General features: G+C 43.6%; 1 protein-coding gene across 1 annotated transcript in view; it reads right to left on the minus strand.

Moving 5' to 3' along the window:
• Positions 1 to 1402: 1402 nt before the first annotated feature.
• The window catches only part of LOC120785677 (protocadherin Fat 4), a 102413-nt gene continuing 84236 nt past the window's right edge, over positions 1403 to 19579 (minus strand). The window contains exons 10-18 of the mRNA XM_040120552.1: positions 18193 to 18297; positions 17468 to 17774; positions 17325 to 17364; positions 13730 to 13815; positions 12121 to 12300; positions 11535 to 11659; positions 9779 to 9996; positions 6133 to 6394; positions 1403 to 4547 (exon numbers count right to left, since the gene is read on the minus strand). Of these exons, the coding sequence (XP_039976486.1) occupies positions 2638 to 4547; positions 6133 to 6394; positions 9779 to 9996; positions 11535 to 11659; positions 12121 to 12300; positions 13730 to 13815; positions 17325 to 17364; positions 17468 to 17774; positions 18193 to 18297 (3233 nt within the window). The 3' untranslated portion in view covers positions 1403 to 2637. The remainder of the gene's footprint in view (positions 4548 to 6132; positions 6395 to 9778; positions 9997 to 11534; positions 11660 to 12120; positions 12301 to 13729; positions 13816 to 17324; positions 17365 to 17467; positions 17775 to 18192; positions 18298 to 19579) is intronic.

Genomic DNA, 19579 nt, shown 5'->3' on the forward strand with positions numbered 1-19579 from the left:
AAAAAAGGCATGACTCCACGTGGGAGCTCCATGGGAAATCGAACGGCGCCTCTTTCGCACCTTCATTCAAGATGAATGCGTTTAGTGTGCAGATCTGCAAAACACATTATGGCTGACTCGTTGGCATGACAATCTTGGAAATCTTTGTTCCAATCTGATCTTTGCATCTTCACGATTTTATGAGGCACACACACAATTACTGTGCTGCATTGTTCTCCAAAATGAGAACCATAATCATGGCCTGGTGTCCCTTGTTGTGTTATTGTGTCATTAGAAATGCAAATAACTTGTTTATGGAAATCACAACCATTCGAGTCGACGGGAATAATATCTGTTGTATTTTTGGGAGGGGGCCATGTCCTTTAATGTAACATGCAATGTTCCCCCTTAGGACATATATTTCAATGAATCCTTAAACACATCATAAGCTCCTCTGCCGTTCGATGAAGTCCAGCAGCCACCTGGATAACATCCAAAAACAGCACTTGTGGAAAAAAAGGGAACAGAACCACCCAACACCATCCTGCCCCCAAGAAAATCAGGAAGACAGATTCATGTCAGTCCTCATGAGTGTTTTACATCCTACCACACTGTAGAACAATGTGCCCTCTGTGTATACAAGCTTGTCCTGCTCACCTATAGGGAGGACGTGGGGGGTTTGCTGCCGAAGCTGCCTCTGCCTGATATCTTTCAGACCCTGCCATGTCACACCAGAGGAGACGCTGGGAGGTTTATTTGAATTCATCTCGTATTTACTCTGCCCACCACCCACTCGCTCTCTCATTATCATTTTGAGTGTTATTATTATCTCAGCGACAGCGTGGTACAGCCTTCCCAAAGAGGCTTCGGTCAACAGAGCTCTCTGCAGGCCCGAGCCCCTCCGCGAGCTCGTAGTAATTTACCCAGATTCGGGCTGTCACTCTTCGCTGGGTTCACGGCTCCCTGCGTTTTCTCTCGTGGCCTCTCTCCCCTCGATGACGGAGAAGATAAGCATGTTGCATACCGAATCACTGAGCTAGGACAAAAAAAAAGGGGTTCTGCTCAATAAGCCAGATGTAAATAATTGCTGAAAGCAATATAGGGCCCTGCATCACAGACTCCGCTTGATGTTTTGCTTGGCTGTGAGCAAGGTGGCTCAGTTTCATTCGGGTCCCGAAATGCCTTTTTAAATGTTTTGTTCAGACTCAGTATTATTTAAAGACTGCACAGAGTGAGCATTGAATATAAAATACGTTACCACCCAACTGATTTGGGAAAGGAGGTAATCTGAATTTGAAGGTGTCTATTTTTAAAAATTGCCAATGCTTACATGCTTCTAAATGAGTTGCTTGCCCCTGCAGGAAAGAAAAAGTTTATAAAGCAGCTCTTAAATAAATACTTTTTTTATTCTGTTATTGGCTTTTTACAGGTACAAAGCATACAGCGTGTTATAGTTTTATCAAAAGTGGAAAATACTGATGTTACATATGTAACAAATGTAAAAAATAAGTCTTCAATCTTACTTTCCCCGAAAGTAAGAACATACATTTCAGCATATGAAAATATCCATAAAAACACAGCTTAAGTAATTTAAGTTAATAAACAGTACAAAAATGTAGAAACCATACATGTCAAAACAACGGACAAGGACACCAACAACAAATGACTCCATGATTCCTCATGAATTAAAAAAATGTACACAAGTTCATAGTGTTTTAGTTGGGGTCATGTTTATAGGATCATCATTATACATCATCATCATTAACATCATCATCATCGTCCTCGTTGCCTGAAAAGCACTTGGCTTGTCAGACAATGCACATATGTGACAGAAAAAAGAAAAAACCTCCTCTCCTACTGAACTCAGGCCAGAAAAACAGAAGAGGAAAAGTCCTCCCCCGTACTGAAATCCTCAAATGTCTGTAAGGCAGGAGACTTGATTAATCCTCACTCTTGGAGCATTTAGCCAGTCTTCTGTGAGAAAAAACACCGGGGCAGAGACAGTCAGAGTGAAAAGGGATTAAAACATTGGTGGGGTCTGCAATACCGTGCAAGCAAAACGGTGTACTTACTTTCACACTGACGGCTGTGTCCTGCCAGCTACAGGTGCAGTCGGTTCAAACACACATGCTTCCTTTCAAGCAAATTAAAAATTGACCCCTAAAAAGACAGAGACCGGGAGTTTTCTTTTGCTTTACGGCCCATTGGAATTCTCTTCCTGTGAGTGTTAATATTATCTACCCTCTTATCTCTCAGCTGTGAATGTGACAGAAGTTTTTGGAAAGGAGAGGTTTGATCAAGATAATGTGAATGGAGCTTTGCAGTCAGTAAATTGAATTCAGACATGGATTTCTTTTTTTCTCTTTTTGAGCCATTCGGTGTCAATGGATATGCTGCAATGAGGCCTCAGAGACCTGAATGCACGATTGTACAGTTGACTTTGGATCTAGACAAGACTGGTAAAACTATTCCAAGGTGGCTAATGACCAAATCTGTCATATTACAGGTGCCATTTTTCTGCCTTACTGCATTGAAAGTCGTCTTATTATTTTGAATAATGTAAAAAACATGGAGTCCAATGCTTTCTTCAAATATACAGTCTTCCTTTTTTTTGAATGAAGAACATCACCATATTCTACAACATCATAATAAATAGTCTCATACATATTGCTCAGCTTCTCCTTCGTTTAGAATGGTCACCGAACCATCCCCACTGTTCATTTCAATGTCTTTTGCTGCGGCGTTCTCAGGAAGCAAGGCTAAGTCCTTGAACACGTCTACATAATGTCCAAAGCCGGGGCCCCAGTTCAAGAGATTGTCCCAGTTGAAGCCCCCAGCTTGCTGGCCCAGTTTGTGGGGCAGGGTGTAGTGCTGGTCACTAGGGGGCATCTGGGCAACGCCAGGCCCTCCTTCCGCCCTCCGACTTGAGTAACGCCTCTGCTTGAGCCTCCCGCTGTAGTCCTCGTCGTCAGCGTCTGACTCGTTGACTTGTGAGAGCTTCGGAACCCGGGAGCTGTAAGAAACTGGTTTGTCCCGGTCATACTCCATCTCCGAGCAGGTGAAGGAGTCATGTGAGTCACTTTCTGAAGAGGACTCTGGGGCCGGGATTCCATCAGCAGGGTTGCGGACCCTCGACAGTGGCCTGCGGCAGTCCTCCTCTGAGCTGGAGCGCCCGTGGTCAGCGCTGCAGATGCTGGGGTTGCGTGGGCGTGGAGTGTTCAGCCGCTCCACTTCCTCAATGGACAGACCCACAGGAGGCCCCGTCTCCAGGGGGATCTGCTCGATCGGCTGCTTCAGCCGACTGCCGGGCCTGGAAGTGTGGCCATGGCTGGCCATGGTCTGTGGACTCTTGCTGCGCCTCCCCAGCCGGGTGGCGTAATTGAACATTGGTGGCGGCTGGCACATGTCATTGTGCAGGTCCAGCGGGCTGCCCTCACGGCGAGCAAGGTTGAGCTCTCTGGTTGGAGTGTTTCGGTAGAAGGAGGAGGGCTTGGTGAACGGTGCTGGTGAGTGTCTGGATAGAGGGTTTGGGGTGGGGCAGGCTGAGTGGGCGTGGCTGAGCGGGGTGGACCTCAGTGCTTGGGTGTACTGAGGCTGGTAGGTGTAGCTTGTTGCTCCGAGGGGTAAGGGGGACTGTCTGGCAAAGCCCAGTGGACTGTGTCTCTGGATGGAGAACTTGGGTGTGTGGCTACGGAACTGTTTGTAATGCTGGATGATGTCTGCATCTGAAGGAGCGATACTGCTGGCATTGTCTATGTCATAGTGCTCAATATCTGCCTCTGGGACATTGCAGGGGGCGCAGGGAGCACTCGGGACAGTCTCAATGTTGTGGGGAATGTCTGTTTCATCATAGATCAGATATGGATTCTCCCTCTCAATGATGTCCGGTTTTGGGTTCCCTTCTGGTTGTTTCCGTACCGTCATGTCATCTCCATATGGCGGGATGTTATCTGGGTCATCGAAAGCTACGTTCTCGCTACCCTTCTTCTTTTTCTTCTTCTTCTTTTCCTTGGGTTTCTTCTCCTTGGGCTCCTTTGGCACTTTGGTCTTGTTGCGGTCCTTGCAGTGGTTGCACAGGATCAGGCTGAGGACCACCAAGGCGAGGACAGTGGCACAGCTGCCAACAATAGCAGGCACCGCCCAAATGGGGAGGACCATTGTCGCCACAGTTGGGGTGGGGCTGCAGACAAACCCGCCATTGTTGGCTGTTTTGCAGACAGTACCCTGAGGACACTGGACACCCAGACAGGCCACCAAGGTCTCACAAGTCTTTCCTGTGTAGAACTCGGAGCAGACACAAGTGAAACCTGAGCGGGAGTCTGGCACACAGCTGCCATGGTTCTGGCAGGGATTAGAAGCACAGTCACCGGGCGGGACACACTGGTACGTGTACCACTGGTTGACGCACATCAGGCCGTCCCAGCATGGACTGCTCTCACATAGGTTGGGACCTCTGCAGCCGATCTTTACAGATGAGCTGGTCTTAGTTAAGGTGACAAGGCTGTGCTCACCAGTAAATGGCAGGTTCTCCCCATTGTACTTCACATAAGCCAAGCAGCCATCGAAACCTGCAAATAAATAAGAGCGAAAACTGGATCAAATAAACAAGAACCAGCCAACAGCAGCGAACAAGGATATAACAGTGACCTGGAAGGGAATCATTTCCGACTGCCGCCAGACTGATGGAGTTTCAAAATGTCTGCCGGTGCTGGATCGCTTTCTTGTAAATAACTGGAACCTTAAGCTTCAATCAGTGCTAAAGGAATTTTGTTTAGATGGGTAATTGGTTCAAGCTTAGGACGTAAAAACAAGAGAAATTTTCCTTCTGAAAAACACCCCCTCAAAAAAAAACCCTCATATTTTAAAAATAAATCAATCACTGGTCAAATTGAGAGGAGAAATATGATTTTTTTTTTTCTAAAACAAAGAATCCATCATCAGAGCCATTGTAGCTTCAAGACATACATCTGGGATGGATGAATGTCTCTCTCTAATTCAATCTTTTGCTTTGTGTATTGCCTAACAGCACTGCCTCACCGATGTAAATAGATTTTTATTGAATTTATCCCAGTGCAGATTAAATCCATTTGTGTCTTTTCATTAGCTCTTGAAAAGTGAGCACACAAGAGAACATGACTGTTCAGACGCACATTGAGGTAAGGTTTGGTTAACAGGCAGTCTGCCACAGATCTGCGTGCTCAGAATATGTTTGTTTTGAAATATGCCCCGATCCTTGTGTAAAAGAGGTCAGCAAATTGTTCGAATTGCAAATTTTTACCATATTAGTCCATAGTATTAGGTTAGTTTTTCCCTCCCCTGAAATTCTGAAAATGACTGTGTTGTATTACCTCCCCGTGGAAAACCTCTCTTTCACCTTTTACAAATTGTTCTCAACTCATGTTTCAGGACATCTCATTTGTGATTTATGTCTAAACTATGATGAGATTCGCAGGCGCTCCAAGACAAAGTCAAATTAAATTAATATTAGTTATTTTGTCCATAAAGGATAAAAAAAAAAGTTTATTCAACTACTGTAAATTCACAGTAGGTAAATCTCAGCAGTGTCAAATAGAAAAAAAGATTTCAGGCTAGTTTCATAGAGTCTTGTTGGACAGCCACCAAATATGGTCAGCAGTTTTGAACAGCGGACTATTAATTCCTTGGTGAAAAAAAAAGTTTGTACTGGATTTAAAAGTGCTCACGAGCTCATGAGTGCAGTGTCTCACATAGGTACTGTATGTGCATGTGCACAAACTTGGGAGTATGTGGAGGAGGTTTCCATAATATGTGAAAACACTGCTGCATCAGTAATTTACGGAGGGTAAAGAGTGGATGAGTTTCTTGGTCTAATGCCAGTTTTTGGGAGCTTAAATTGAAACCTACCTGAAAAATGACGTTATGTGCATAGTGTTAGCAAAGTTTATAACTACTTAGTGCAAAAATCCCTCTTATCAGATCTTTGTCTGGAGCAGTTGGGGGTCAAGGGGCTTGCTCAAAGTCACCTCAGGTGTGGTAATGAGGGAGCGGAAAACTGGTTTTTCACTTCCCCTGCCCAGATTTATCCTTCCAGGCAGGGATCAAACCGGCATGTCACAAGCCACAAAATATGTTTTTTAGAACTCCGTTACAGACAGAAACACATTCCAGCCTCACCTGCCCCCGTTTTCTGCTGAGCAGGTCCGGGCGGGATCCCTCCCAGGGAAAAGGTTAAAACACCAAGACCTCCAAAGTCCTGGGTGGCATGCTGGATGACCCTGGGATGGCCGCTGTCCACCTGGAGCACGGTGGCTGAGCCGTTCTTGACCAGCCGGAGTGTGTGCCACTGACCGTCTGACAACACTGCATCCCCAACGGTCCGCTCCACCTTCCCCCCTACGCCCGCATCTGAGATGTAGTGGATGTTGCCGTTCCTCAGCTGAGAGAAGGAACGGAGATGAAGGTTAAGTGCAATGCTCACACATACTCCAATCTGGGTGAGCTGAAGATGGGTAATTGGTCACACGAAAAAATTGCAAAGTAGACTGGTCAAGTTTAGGTGCTTTGATTGCGCTGGCTGCCGTAAAAGCAAATTTTAATGGGTGCACGAGACAAACACAGGCACCTTTGAATCACTGTTGAAAAGCCTGAAAAATGGTTTGATCCAAGCATTCCACGTCACATGGGGAAAGGTTAAACTAATGTTTGTGTTCAAGGGGTTTAAGATCACACGCTGTGACGGCTTTTGCTAATACAGAATTTCGGCACATCTTGATATGAGAATATTGTGCGGTGAGATTTATATGTGGAGACCATACATGACAATAGATAACTATCACACAGCCCTACGTCCAGACGAGAGTGTGCAGCCATGCCAGCAGCTCGGTGAAGCTGTATTTCGGCACAGTGCTGCTTTGAGCTAAGTGCTAACATCAACATGCTAATATGCTCGTTGACACAACAACATCGCTAACATGCTGGTTTTTAGCAAGAATAATGTTTACCATGTCCTCCACAGGAGACTAGCTTGCTATTTAGCACCAGAGAAGAAGGATAGCTGAGGGTAATGGGAATGCCATTCCTTTTTTTGCAGGTATTTGGACATAAACCAAAGTATTGAACAAATTAAAACTTTTACATTTTCAAAATAAATCGCTCACCCTCTGAATTGGCATGCTGGTATAATCCTTAATTTGAAGCGTATGATAAATAAAACTCTCTGAGGAGAGTCTACATAAACTTGTGTTAAAAATGCTGTATTTCTGATTAATGCAACGACTGGTTATGTCAGCATCAATCACAAGCGATGAGAGGAAGTCTTCTCTCAGCCTCCACAGCACTACCACCGCACCGCTTTCCGAATCCGCTGGCGAGGTCAGAGATTTAAAAGAAAAATGCAGCATGACGTTCATAAATCTTTCCCCCAGCGGGACACACCGCAGTTAATCACGCTCTCCCGGCTTGTGTGTGTGGCTAGTTTTATTCATCCAGATGATGATCAGAAGCTTGCTAACAGCAGATTCAGAGAAAACACGCTCATTCAAACAACCACCGGAGAAGACAGACAGAAGGACAGTGTGTCTTTGAAAAAAAATTAATCAAGCTCGCTTTGGCATGGATAACAAATTTGCAGCGTAAACTGTGTATGACATACGTGTGCTCCCCACTTCGATGGAAAAGTAATCCCGTTCTCCTGCATTTTCAAAGACCCCAAAAATCAACAATGATAAGTAGCTTCCGGAAGAACTGATTTAAAATGGGAAAAGCAGAAAGTCCCTAAAGCCGACGAACACTGAGTGCTCTAAACCTGGAAAACCTATCATTAAGTTTATCTATTAAACATCTTGTTTTTTTATATCTCAGTATATATAGTTCTCCTTCTCAACATATGTACATATACAGTATGTATTCCCCCACCGCTCAACTTTTTTTTGGCACTTACAATACTTTTCTTGACTGTTTAGGAAGCTGTGGTGGTGATTCGATGAGCACCAGAAGCTGCTCGGAGCCGGAAAACAGAATCGTACGAGAGAGAGTCTGATACTAAAAAAAGTGGGCAGGGGTTGGTGGTGGTGAGGGTGGGAGGGGAGGGTCTAAAAGGAAAATGGAAGAGGATGAATTAGCGCTCAGGCCTCTTTGGGCAGCTGCCCAGGACCAGTGGAGGGGGTTGTGGGTGCGCGGGTGCTGAAGGGGATGAGAGCAGAAGAAAGAGAAATGGGACTAAAGGGAGATGGCTGAGACCTACCCATGTAGTTTGCTTATAGTTTATCCTGAGAGAGAGTGTGTGGGGTGATGATTAGTGGTGCACGGGATGAGACAAACTAAGCAGACGGTGTACAGATATGTAGACATGTTTGTACTCCAACCATTACAACTTACTTACTGCATGTACAATATGAAACTAATGTTGGGATCCTGACTGTCTAAATATTCAGGGGACCTTTCAGCAACGACCCAACACATGCTCATGCCTGCAGATGTTTTTGGTGATGCAACATATCATCTGGCGGCCACACTGTAGGACTGGAGCTCTGTCATCTCAAGCGAACGGGTGAGCCAAAGCCGATCTGCGTGCTGGCACTGACTGGGAACTGATGGTCATAAACTAAATCAGCTTTTTTCATCAGATAATGAGCCTTGAAAGTCCGCACTGTGTCTAGTAGCTGATGGTACCATTAACAAAGGTTACTTTGCAAATCAGTTGGCTACGTAATTATAAGAATATCATGTAGATGCCAGGGTTGTTTAAAAAGCAGCATCAGTGGAAAAAGTAACGCCTGTGAACTGACTCCAAGCCACAAAGTTTATTCACAAAGACTTTTTTATCCAAGTTGGATCTTCACCAGGTCAAAATGCTGATTCTGACGAAGATCGGAATTTGGATCGATGGTTTGGAGTCAGTGTGCAGCCGTTAAGGTTTTCATTAGCTGGCTAAATAACAATGCCATAAATAAGCCGAATCTGTGCTACTCCCACTATTTTTAACTAGTGAGTTGGGATAGAGTCAGCACGTGGACATGGCACCAATTTCTGCGTGACGGTATCCTAAATATGGATGCATTTCTACCTTAACACACCGATCACCTCACATTATTAACCCAGCGCTAACTCTCCACCCACCTTTCAATGATGCATGTGGGTTAAAGGAGCTTTGTAATGCAAATGCAAAATCTTCTGCACATGTGAGTGACTATGCACGTTACTTCAACTACAGTACTTTCTGAAATAGGTGCCAGGACTTTTATTAACCTCAACTAAAAGAGGTCTTTCTCTGTGACAAGCCGTTATTAGAGCATGTATTAGCTTTTATTTATAATCTCCCGTCCAGTGGATGTCTTTTAAATCTATATTTTAGTAGGAAGCCTCCCTCTCCTTTGATCTGCTCCTGTTGGCCATGTTAATTTGTTGCTGCTGTTGCGTGCTGACAATGCAAACTCCACACTTCCTCCCACGAACACCTGTAACCGTTCGTGGGGCATCAAGCCAAGGCTTTCATTGTGAAACCACCACCTGTGCTGCTGTGCTTCATTCCTTCAGAAGGCGTCTGAATGTACTAAACAGTGCATGAGAAACAGTATTTTGTTTGGAAGCAAAAGGCCCTTGATTATGATGCTGTTCTAATGGATGAAATGCATTGAAATGTACATTATGATGAATTTACCAAGCCAGCCATTGCAACATAATACAGTCTGTACTTTGTACACACACAGCGATTAAATTTAGACCTGGCCATTAATATAAATTTCATTGTATGTTTCTATGTGCGCTGCCACGTGTCAGTATACACTCTGCTTTCACATGATCTTCCCCTCCTCCCCCTCACCTTCACAGAGGTGTAGTTGCTGGTCTCCCGCACATGCAGCAGGGTGCCGGTCTTGCTGCGCGTCCTGAACTTGACCTCCAGGCTGCTGGGACCGGCGGGGTCAGAGGACGCGCCCTGCAGTGACTGACTGAGCAGGACGTCACGTTTGGGGCCCGGTTTCAGGGAGTAGTCCAGGCGGCCGGTACCATCCAGAGACAGGGCAGTGTCTGCTGTCATGTCTGTGGGAGAAAGACAGAGAATATCCTCAATCTGGTCTGATTTAACGCAACTTTCACAGACAACTTTGAAATATTAAAATGTGAAATATTTCCACTTGGCTGCTGGCGGAGAGACGGGTCCTAATGATTTTCCTAATCCGAGTGCTGTAACCACAAATTACATCACAGTCAACGAGTGCTTGCAAACATCTTCCTATAACTGCAAGATGTAGGTCAATCCCCAGAACAGGCTGTGTGCCCTTGAGCAAGACACTGAATGCAAAATGTCTGAATGTCTACATGGTTGAAATGAAACCTTTTTTTTTTAATTTGGGATGGGTAAAACTGTGAAACGGTGGATGGTATTTGAGTGTTATTCATAATAGTTTCCATTAACTATATTGTTTGAATGCCGCCCACTATTCCCTCTACTTTAAAGAAAAATGTCATACAGTCTAAAGCAAAAATCTAATTATCAGGGACGATTGGATTTAAGATGAGGCCCAGTCACACCAGCATTTAAAACGACAACATTTTGGTTTTGAAATTGCTTTCCTTTCAGATACATTGTCAAGACCAGTGGTAAGTAAAGTGCTAAGTGACAGTTGGGGAAGCCAGCCAGCTGGGTCAGCTATTGTGACCGGATGCCGCTAGCATGTCCCCGGCTGGCTAGCATCTTAGTGAACAGCCTGCCGGCCATGGTAACTCACCAACTAACCGTGCAAGTAGTCAAAAAGCTTTTAGCACCACCTATTTTGCGAGGACGGGAGGAAGAACGTTTCTGTGCCACTTTCTAATTTGAGCAATGCTTCACGTCATGACTTTTTTTTATTTAAAGCCTCTATAAACAACAATATTAAAGCATCAGTAACAAATTATTGTGATGCTTTGCTAAAATTACTGTAATCAAAAACCATTGCCGAGATGCATGACAGCCTCTACGTGTTATTATTACTGTTGCAGTTATAATAACATAGACTTTTTGGACCTGGAGTTTTTGGACTACGTTTATTTTTTCTTCTTCCTTCCTGAAGATGATGCACATGACACTGACAGAGCAGGCTCCGTCTGTGTTAGAAAAACACAGAGCTTCATGCCACAAAGTAAACCAGCAGATCTCCCACAAAATGAAGCCTGATGGCAAACAGAGTAATCCAGTGTGGATTATTGTGGAAGTTCCCAGATCTCTCAGTAATGATCTTCTTTGTTTCCAGTGATGTAATATGAAAGACTCAGAATAAATGTGGTAATAATTATCTGTAAAATTGCTAAACATGTCCTTGCACCTTAGACAGTAGCTAAGAGTTTCTGGCAGGTTCTGTGATCCTCAAAGGTTTCTTCAGTCTGTTTCAGTTCTCTGATGGCGAGCCTGGGTATTTATATATTTAAGTACACAAATGCTTTGAAATAAAGCTCAGGATACAGCGATGTGGCCTATATTAAGCTACATGGTGCAGTTTGATGACTAATGAGGGAAGGATCATGCATAATCGTGATAAAATATTCCTTAGTAAGTACAACCTCAGCAATAAAAAGACTCTTCAAAGGCATTTACTTACATTTCTCACAGAATTTGCCAGTGAAGCCATCCACGCACTGGCACTGCTGCCAAGACCAGTGGTCCAAACAGGTGCCCCCGTGTCTACAGGGGCTGGCGGTGCAGGCTCCTTCCAGTCTTGGACATCTACAGGCACAATGACACACAAACTGACAATCAGACAGTCAGTTTGACAAGTCAGCCGCACAGTTGGGCAGCCAGGGGGGTCCGCCGAAAGAGAAACTCCAAAAAAGAAAGGGGCAGATGAGCTGTGATTTCTCTCCCTGTGCAGCAATACAAAAAAACCCATAAAGAACCCCAGAGAATTAGCATATTAAAAGATCTGTCCTCGCTTCACTATTCACTAGCGAGACAGAAAAGTAAAAAAAAATCTCTGGAATTCTGCAATTGGTTTCCCCCGTCAAAAATCTGCCATTTGTATTAAAAAAACATCTTTTTAAAAACGCTCGAGAGGGTTTGACAGTGTGAACAGATGTCCCACAGCGAGAGTCGAGAAGGTTAGAGAAGACGGACAGATGAGAGGAAGAGGGAGAAGATGGAGAGAGGGTGAAAACGGGTGGAGAATGGGTGGGATCGGGGGTGCTGACCTGTCAAGGATGCCACGCGATGCCAACGCCTGACTGGGCTCCAGTGGGCGGCCGTTGACGGCAAACTCCATGATGCAGCCGACAAAGTCGTGGGTGGCGACCTGACCGCGCCGATGAAGGACAGGTTCTATTGACCTGACACCTCCCACCGAGAGCCTGTTGGGCTGCACGTCCAGGATCCTGCACACACACACATGAACACACACACACACACACACACATAAACAGATGAACAGGAGCACACAAAGACACAAAAGTACATATGCACAGGAATCCAAAATCCTCACAAACGCATTCAAGTATTCAGAGGTATGCACATATGCACGCACACACACTCACACACACACACACACACACACACACACACACACACACACACACACACACCTAGAACAGAAAGACGCTGCGGGTCATTGAATTTCACAACAACATGGTCCCGAGACCCTTACAAAATAAACCTTTTGCAGACCTTTGTGGCCCTTCCTCATCTGCCAAATCGATCTCTCTCTTTCGCTGTCACTCACACACACACACACACACACACACACACACACACTCACATACACACAGACACACGCTAACAGACACGCGGTCAAAGTCACACAAAGACACATGCACAGTCTCAAGTTTTCACCCCACACAGCCTGGCTCGGAGCTGTCTTGTGTGTTAAGGTTGTGATCATCCAGTAACTTAATGAAGGTTTACATCATATATTGCATATTTACAACAGATGACTTCATTTTGATTTTGTAGTTTATTTTTGTAATGTCATCGTAAAAATATGTAGGAGAATTGCACACAACATTTCAAGCAATTTGCTTTCATCCAGATACTTTGTCAATAAGGCAGCAATAAAAAAAGCAAAAACAAAGAGTGGAAGCTTAGATTTTTTTCATAAATCTGCATCAGATTCTGTAGTCTTTGCTTTATGCTATACATCATTTCTCATTTTAAAGAGCAGTGTATTTAAAACCTTAAAATTCATCTTAAGGGAAACCAGCAGAGTTTTAGCTTTTTTTTCAAACGTTTCTTGGCGTCAGGGCAATTATTGATCTCATTGGATGAGTTAAACTCAGCTGGAAGAGCCATCGTAAACTGGTTCCCAGCTCCCACAGTGGATCATAAGATGAATCTGAGGGGTTGCGAGATGATTAATAGGTCAGGAAAAGAGAAACAAAAATAGCTTACTCTACCAGACTTTCTTTTAATCTTTTCTTCGCTTTTTTTGCTCGTGAATTGCCTGATCATTTTACCCCTTAATGCCTTTAAAGAATATCGTAATTACAAAAGAAAAAAAGGACACTGTTTGGTTCAAGCTTTCAAACGCGGTAGACATGCTACCGGTGATGACAGGTCAAAAGTAGACGCTGCTGTGTTTTAAGCTATCGTGAGCCAAAAGGGCTGAAAGTCTCTGGTCTACATCCACTAATGAGAAATACTGTATTCTGTGGCAAATATCGGTTTTGTATTATTTTCCGTTATTTTGCAAGACATGGAAAATTTCATTATTCGTGTAGTTTTTCCCGACCATGGAGCTGAAACTGTCGTCCATATTCTAGTGTGTACAGTTGGATCACAGAGACAGAGCAGTGAGTGTGATCTTCTTACCAGTCAGTGTTAACTGCCACGTTGCTCACAGCACAGTAGCCTGGTTCCTGGTCATCACCGCACAGGTCCACGGTCAAGGATGCAGCCTACATGATTACAGAGACACACACACACACGCACACACTCCTGTCACATGTGATTTTCTTTAAGATTAACAGCTGCAAAGTCACAATGTCTGAGACTATTATTGTTTTCAGGTGTTCTGTGGCAGATGGTGACCCATCAGACTCTCAGTCAATATCAGTCACTCTGTTTCTCCCTCTTTATAATCAGTGTCATGTGGTAGCGTGTATGTCACTTGTAACAGTTTGGTACAAACCCTGTTGGAAATAACTGACCTATTGCGGATGTCGCTCAGCTAACCTGAGTTTTATATAAGAAATATTCATCGGAGGCATGAATGGCAATAAGAGTCTCATTGGTTTGTGTCAGTGGGTGGAGCCAAAGACGCTTAGTTTTTTGGGAGATGTGTCCTTATGGAGGACCTGCACTCTTGCCAGTGACTAAAGAAATACAGCCTTGCGGCATAGCCGAGCTAGTCTATAGTCTACGTAAGAATGATCAAAACAATTTAAAACAGTCATTTCGTTTTGGGTCTCTTGTTTTTTGAGTGTGGGAGAAAACCCATTCTTTAAGCTTGGAGCCATAACTCCAGGTCACTTACAGCTTTACCTGAGCTTTACCTAATCAAATTTTTTTTCCCCCAAAACTACGTTTATTGGCTCGTTCCCTGATATCGGTACAGTAAATATGAAGCTGGAGGCAGCACCAGCTTAGTTTAGTATAAAGACTGGAAATGGGGGAAACAGCTGACCGGGGCCTGTCCAAAGGTTAAAAAAATAAAAATAAAAAAATACACCTAACAGCACCTCTAAAGTTCATACCTGGTTTGTTGAATCCATGCAAAATCTGAAGTCTGAAACAAAGATTTGCCATTTTACAGGGGTTGTGTGCTGGCAAAATGTCGAACTATTCCTTTAAAGCTTGTTAAAGCTCTAATAAAGATGCCAATGCCTGTGTTAGACCCCGTTCTGTGACTTTCTCAATGTAGGCTATATCATGTGGTAACGCATACTGTGTGCATGTTAATCTCTAATTTTTTTGTTTCAACGGGCAAAGGGGGACCGGATTTAAAAATCCTTCAAAGCCTCTAGTTTGCAACACGATTCCCTGCCTAAATAGAATTTCTTTTGTGTTTTCTTTAGGACCAAAAACCCATGAGAGCGTGTCAGAGAAATATCTTCTCATGGACTGTGGGCATAACTTTAGTCCAGGGTTCTAGTTCCAACCATTCATTTCTCGCTGAGTATTTGTGTAGCTAAGTCATGTTCAGTGGTTAGTGTGAGCTTTCTCCACCACAAGGCATGCAGGCCAATTATTTTTCATCATTCCATCACAGTGGTTGAGGGGAGAGTGGCATGAAAATGCCATACGTTACAGCAAACATTTCCTATTTCCCGTTAATGGCTAAATCTTTTGTCCAGATGTGGGTTATTCTCTTTCTCTGTCTGTGCCCTGAGAGGGAACGACCTTATGAGGCAGAAAAGAAATGGGCTGATGAGGAAACTGTCCGGAAAAGTGTGTGAAAGTGTTGAAAAACCGGGGCAATCACGCTCCACCTCTCTTGGATCTTAAGTAAACACGGAGCACACCGGCCCGGATCTCGAACACAAATCATCCTGGAGAACACGACCCCACCAAGCCCACACGCTTTCAAGACACACACACACAGTTTTTCTTTAGTTCACTTGAGTCACACTTGAGTCAGACGCACAGACACGTAGGCAGAACCAAATCAGAGTAAAACACACGCACCACCGTAGTGAGACGCGAGGGACAACGGGACTCATTTGCCTCGAACATTCGTGACTCTCTCTGAAGCGCCATAAAGGACGTCAGAACCACATGAACGTTTTATTTATGTCTTCTGCTATGATCAAAGGCATTACAGCCATGTCTTACATCCACCGCACTCACTGTCAAGGGTCTTACACCGTGGTGGATAAAACATTCCCCCTCAAGAAACCCACTTGGAAATGAATGCCGAATGTAAAACGAAAAGATGAGGAACGTTTTTGCGTTTGGCTAACACCGAAGGAAATGTGAAGAAAATGTCACTGGAGATCATTGTTTTACCCATGACTAATACTGTATAATGGAAGGACCACAGCATTGCTCTCTGTTGTGGTGCAAGCACTGAGTAACTGCTGTAAAGCATTTATTTTGTCCTTGTTTCTAGGACAAATAATGCCGCTAATAAAAGGCCTGATGATAAGCCGCTGGTGCTCATCACCGTCATGTCAAACCACGACATCTGTGTTAAGATTTTTAGATTTTTTTTTTTTTTTTAATCTGCTGATATCCGACACTTCGAAACTCTGCATTGTGGAGACTTCTATTATTCTTGGGTGACACTTCCGTGGATGAAACCTGCCCACACCTGGAGCGGAGCAAGTAGGCCTATGAACTGTAGCAGTACGCGGGCATCGATTATGCTAATGTTCATGTCTCGAAAATGGCTCACGTACACGTGGCCTTCGTCAGGTCGAAACAAGCAATTTATGACAAGTGTGTGCGGTTAGGAGGGTTTCCTGTACCGGACCTGGAAAACTCCAACGGGCAAACGTCACAGAAAAAAGTATGCAATCAAATCAAGTGGTAACTGTTTACCTCACTCTACATTCAACCCATTCTTTACTTTCTATGGCAAATAAAAGCATTGCTGTGACCCGAACATGAGGGTCCTGTTGTCGACAACTTGCGTTACATTTATTGTATTGGACAGTCAAAGCGATTCAGATGGTGATGCTGATAACTGCAATTGTAACAGTATCTGTGAACTTTCCGCTCCCTCTGGTTACTTGGATCTCTCATGATGGAGCGGTGCATGACCGTGTCCGTGTCTTTCTGTCTGCTCTTGACACGGGCTCAGAGCTGAGAACAGACCTCAACTCTGACCACCGAAATGACCCACAGCACCTTTTTGTAAAATTTCAAGAGATCAAGTTCACTTTATTCTGCCTGAGGGAGTTGGCACTTCAAGCATGACACGCACACGACCACCTCTGCATAGTATTTGCAGGGCACTATACGCCGACAGAATCACAGCACTCAATGTGTGCTGTATTCCTTTCCATCCCGTCACTCTGCACCATCTCAAAACTGACAATTTAACGATTTTACCAGCTTCCTATGAAACTCCCAGTGCACGGTGAGAAATGACAGATTTGAAGTCCAGCAGGAGAGCTACATTATAGTAGGTTTGACAGGGCCTGGTTGGGGTTTTTTTTATTTTCCCCCTCTTTCCTTGCCACTGCATTGCTGGCAGGGAGAAGCCTCTCATTCATAGCATAGGAGACAGAATATCAGGCTTCAGGGCCATTTTGGGTCCACGTATTCGTAAATCACAATGAGCAATAAAATCTAATTACAAACCATGAAAACCATAAGCTGAGCTAACCTTGTTTTAGGGGAGTTTAATAATCATCTGATGGTGCAAAAAACCAATAAGGCCAAATTTGGACGCAGCTCTCTGGTATAAAAGCTCAGGCCATAAATGCTATTGAATGTGCGGTACACCGTCTTCGGTCCATACCATGTGGCATCTCTCAGATTTTCCCTGAATGTTTTTGTTACTAGACCCATAAGAATTACTAAGCCACTCAATGAGAAGCTTTTCAAGAATGCATGATGAAAGACGTGCAAGCTAATTTCTACCATAGAAACAGGCTTCCTTACCATCCCGCTCTCCTGGCGATGACTGTGTGGAACTGCCCATCTGCAACTTTTATCATGGTCATCAATTTATAAGTTCCACTTCCCAGGTTGAAGGAGAAACGCATCCGTCCCTCGAAGATCTCCAGAGCCAAGAACTCTGCCTTGTCTCCGGTCTGGTTATCGTGGTTGTACATAAGCAGCGCATTACTCTTCAGGGTAGCAAACTTAATATATATGTAGTTATTGTTGGGGTCCAGAGACGGAAATTCCATGTAGGACAGCTCCTCAAAACCATAGCTGTTCAGTTCACAGTGTTTGCCGAAAACCCCTGAGGACAAAAACAGACCAAAAGAAGAATAGGAGAGGAAGGCAATGAATGATTCACGGTGCTGCTGCGATAAGATATCCACAGATAAAATGGAACCTTTACTGAGCAATATTACGTTCTGTATTTAGTAGTAACAATGCAGATATCACCGCTTTTTTACTTCTGTCATATCATAATCTTGCATCTTGCAAGTGTAAAACTTCTTCTATTCGCCCAAAGTGGAGGCTCATTAAAGACAGTGGCAATACAAAGCATGAAAAATGGAAACACAAATGAAATGACAGTCTCCACATTTGCTTAAGAAATCATGGAATAACTTTCTTTTCTTTAGGGAGGTTTCACATCTGAAATTGTCCATCTTGCTTTTCAATTTACCAGAGCTCACTAATACCTTTAAAAGTTTCCTACTATTACTTACCAAATGGACAATGACAGTAATATCCATCCACCCGATTCTGACAGGACCCGCCATTAAAACAAGGGTTACACTCACAGTGATTGATGATGGAATCACAAGTTTTGCCTGGGTTCACAAAACAACACAAATTAAAATGGATGGGGTGGCAGACAACACAGGAAAACCCTGAGGGGAACACAGTTAACTTTCCCCACAGGCCAAGTCATGCAGGCCTTTCATCAACCCACAGCTGAGAAAATTCACTGCAGAAAACACAAAAGAAAACACAAAATCCGGGCTAGAAACAAATCATTTAACTTTGCAGTGAACCTTAAACTCTTATTTTTGATCAAACAACAGTAAAATATATAATTTGAAAGAGCAATTTCACCTGGTTTCGTGCAGTTCTACATACTTTAAAATTTTCTTGAAATAAGCTATTTTGGAATACTTTGGATCACTTGTCAAAAGATGACATCATTTGATTCAAAAACAACATCTTGAAAATTTCATAGGAAAAAAGAAATGATCTCACTCAACTGGCAGATTCTTCCCACTAAGAATAATCAGATTCTCAAAGCCGCTGCAAAATCCAATTACGTTTTTTTTTTTTGCAGTGCATAAAGACAAACAGTTGCAATGCACATGAATCATCGTCACATATACAGCCGAACATCATGAGTTGAAAGGTTGACCATCATGATAAGGAATGTGACACTCACAACAAAACTAATAGACGGGGGCAGGACAATACATGATTTAGGCATGGTACAATGCAAAAAGACTTACAATCAACAAACATATTTTAGGCTATAAATCCTGAGACAAGTTGCTTAATGGAGATAGATTCAGCTGCCAAAAACCAGGCGGAGAAAACAGGAAGTTGAGAGTTCACTGTGAGGGCATGCAAACTACTGTAAGTCAATAGGTACACTCCTTCAGAAGAGTCATTTATCTTGATGAACCTAAAGATTTGCGATCATTTTTTATCGTCATAATAAAAAGGGACAGAAATGGCTTGACTTGAGGCAAATCGTTTGCTACGGCCCGCTTTGAAAATGTCTTTCAGATGCTGCACTCAGCAGCTGGACAACATACAGGATTTAAATGACTGTTCTAAGTAATTCCACTTAAAATATACTCTCCTTTTATCGAAGGTAATAATGCAGTGTATTCATTACATTTCCAAACTAAAAGGGCCGATTGGATCTTTTATAAAGCTGCTCATTTGTCATACAACTCAAAACAGAGCCAAATGAGAAATCCTTGATTAAGAAATACTTCTGTACACAGTTGGATTGGAAATGTATCTGTGTGTGGTCATAGCGGCACATGAAGGCACACAAAGAAATGTGATACTGGTGAACTGTGTGTGGAGTCTACACTCATGTCCTGACTGGGGTCAGCT

Source organism: Xiphias gladius, chromosome 23, assembly GCF_016859285.1.
Source record: "Xiphias gladius isolate SHS-SW01 ecotype Sanya breed wild chromosome 23, ASM1685928v1, whole genome shotgun sequence".
In the NCBI taxonomy this organism is placed as follows: domain Eukaryota; kingdom Metazoa; phylum Chordata; class Actinopteri; order Istiophoriformes; family Xiphiidae; genus Xiphias; species Xiphias gladius.